Below are 3309 nucleotides of genomic sequence, written 5' to 3'. Positions count from 1 at the left end.
CAATATTAATCTACTCCATATTTCAGCTTATCCAATATTAATCTACTCCATATTTCAGCTTATCCAATATTAATCTACTCCATAATTCAACTTATCCAATGTTAATCTACTTCATAATTCAACTTATCCAATGTTAATCTACTTCATAATTCAACTTATCCAATATTTATCTATTCCATATTTCAGCTTATCAAATATTAATCTACTCCATATTTCAGCTTATCCAATATTAATCTACTCCATAATTCACAATAAGATCATAGAATGATATATTTGGATATATATTTAGATATCAGTTAATAATTAATGATATTTATATAGTCCTGATGCCACTTTAAGACTCACTACTACTCATGTGATATAAGGTGACCGTAGTTGTTTTTGAAATATTAATGGTGTCTGTAGTGTTATATTTCCATTGCTAGGGGCGAAACATTAGATCTGAAACATCTGTCTTCATGTTCTGTAGTGTTGTTTGAACAAATCTCGTAAATCAAATTTCAAAAGTTATAAAGTACGTTATAAATTACACTTGCCCAACTTTCACATGACATATTTATTCAACACTAAAAGATTTACGAAGATTATGTGACGTATTATAAATTTTAACCCCAACAGGGCACATGAATGCATTTCTTTGCCATAGTAAGTTTGATGACGTATAAAGCATGTGCGGTCTCTAAAATACGTCATTAACAAATATAGTGAGAATTTGAGGGAAGGTTTTATGCGTCTTGTGGCTGACAGAGATGAAATCACCTATTTTAATGCAAGTACAATATGGTAGAATGTACTGAAATGATCCAACAATTAAGAATTCTATCAAATAGTCGTAACAACAGTTTCAAGATCTAAAGAGCGTGTTATACAAGACAGGGGCCATGATGAACTGATCCCTTGGCCGGCACGGTCGCCAGATATCACTCCTTTTGACGTTTTTTCTGGGTCCGGCATGGCCAGGTGGTTAAGTTGTTCGACTCGCAACCTGTGAGTTGCGACTTCGAATCCCTGTCTCACCAAACATGCTTGCCCTTTCAGCCGTGGGGGCGTTATAATGTGACGGTCAATACCACTATTTGTTGGTAAAAGAGTATCCCAAAAGTTGGCGGTGGGTGGTGATGACTAGCCTTTCCTCTATTCTTTCACTGTTGAATTAGGGACGGCTAGCGCAGATAGCCCTCATGTAGCTTTGCGCGAAATTGAAAACAAACCAATCGTTTTTTTCTGTACTTATGTAAAGAATATCGTCAATAAGTCATAGGTGAATGACCTATGTACCCCACGTGAACGGATCACCGATTCAATAGCTCCTGTGACGCCTGATATGCCGGCCAACACGTGTAGAGTTGTACTGATGGCAAATAGTGTGTTGCAAAAACGGCTTTCATGTGTCCTGCATTCACCATTAACAGTAAGTTCGTACTTGTTACTGTCTTCTCCTATTCTAAGTTTCTGATACGCCACATAATTTTCAAACACTCTGTATTTTGACAGAATCAGACTTTAAAAGTGAATCATGGCCCTAGCCGAAACAAGTCAAAAGCTTTGAAGAATTTTTTAAAGCATAATGTAAATCTAGAGCATCAACACACACATATATATATACCAACAAATATTTCATCTTTATTGAACTTTCAAAATGTCTGCCCATATTTTCATTCATTATATCCGACCATTCCTTCAGCCTTAGCTACTAGTATAAAATGTTCTGCCACTGTGAAGTCAAATGTTTTTTGCTGTTTTAATTTCAAAGAACATAAGAATATAACTTGAATTTCAGAATGTTTAGTTCTATTGAGTTTTTGTTTCCTATTTTCCAAGTTTTTCAGAAAATTCATGTAAACCACACTTCATATTAAGTCATAAATAACACATAATTCTTAACACTGAAGACAAGTTGAATTTAGCAAGTTTTCACTTTGGATAATTTTTTTTTTCAGTCCCAGCTGTAGGAATCACACTGAAGCAGTCATGCTGGATCACAGTCACATTTGTACTCCTTTTGTACCGGATGTGACGCTGCGGAAGAGTAATCATAGAGAAAAAGTGACACAACAATATACTTGAAAAATGTAGAGTTATCGGGTGACTCACTCATCCTCAGAAAAAGCGTGCACAACATTAACTGAAGCCATTGGAAAGGCACTTTTCTCTTTAGCTTCAAGTGTGCAAGATCGTATAATGATTCTTGGTCTGCTAGTTACGAAATTATTCTCATTCGTCAACTGTGGTCATGGTGAAAACTATGTGATCTTCTGTGGAAACAAATTACGAACCCAAATGTTTTAGCAAAAAGCAAAATAGCTAGGCGTGATTCATTTCTTTTTATTTATTTATTTATTTATTTTTTGCTACCCGTGATTGAACCAGTAATATGAGGGAAGCTGTGCCTTGTGGGGTTATATGATATCAAGTGGTTAGATAGAAGATGACCCATAAGTGGAAGATAAAAAAATCTATGACCAGTAATCTGTTCTTGGAGTAAATGTTGTAACATTATGGTATTATTTCTATTGGTATAAGCACTCTTATTATAATTAAGAATATTTCCTAATGGACCATGTGGGCTTTTTTCTTCAGTGTAAACTTTTTGTGTTTCAAAAATAATGTAAAATTACATTAGTCACTTTCGATTACGGCAAACACTATTATTTGGACATCAAAACAAAAGAACGTTGTGAAGAGTTAATCAATCCTTTTGGAAAATTGATATCAATATCATTGAATTAATCACTCAATATTTTCTCAGTACACTGAGTTCAGTGAGACCAACAAGGTTTATGTACGTGCCGTACTTCGATGCATTAGAATACTTAATTACAGTTGTATCCAATATAATCAATCCTTTTGGAAAATTGATATCAATATCATTGAATTAATCACTTAATATTTTCTCAGTTCACTGAGTTCAGTGAGACCAACAAGGTTTATGTACGTGCCGTACTTCGATGCATTAGAATACTTAATTACAGTTGTATCCAATTGTTAAGTAGTCAGCATAAGTTCATTCTTCTTGGCTCCGTATGGAAGGCAAATGATATTAAAATTTAAAGTTTGTCGAATTACGTTTTGTCATTAAAAAAAATTGTGAACTGGCAAATATAGTCTTGGAACACATTTTTAAACTTTGAATCAATCACACTTTGTTTGGTTGTTTTTCCAACTGATTCCTTGCTGGTTCTAACTGAGCCTGACTGTATAGAGAAAACTTGCTGTTGTTGTGAGTACAGTTTATTAATTGTTAATTAATATTACTGGTGTATGTAAGTAAGTTATATTATCTTGGCAATCTGCATTCATATTCCTTGC

The 3309-nt window shown here is 34.1% G+C and overlaps 1 protein-coding gene across 1 annotated transcript in view; it reads left to right on the top strand.

Moving 5' to 3' along the window:
* LOC106458084 overlaps positions 1–2702 on the top strand; it is a 19684-nt gene extending 16982 nt beyond the window's left edge. The window contains exon 6 of the mRNA XM_022384210.1: positions 1941–2702. Coding sequence (XP_022239918.1) covers positions 1941–2017 — 77 coding nt within the window. The 3' untranslated portion in view covers positions 2018–2702. The remainder of the gene's footprint in view (positions 1–1940) is intronic.
* Positions 2703–3309: the final 607 nt, after the last annotated feature.

Source organism: Limulus polyphemus, unplaced genomic scaffold (assembly GCF_000517525.1).
Source record: "Limulus polyphemus unplaced genomic scaffold, Limulus_polyphemus-2.1.2 Scaffold414, whole genome shotgun sequence".
Classification (NCBI taxonomy): Eukaryota; Metazoa; Arthropoda; class Merostomata; order Xiphosura; family Limulidae; genus Limulus; species Limulus polyphemus.
The sequence above is the reverse complement of the archived record's forward strand: the minus strand, read 5'-3'. Positions and strand labels throughout refer to the sequence as shown.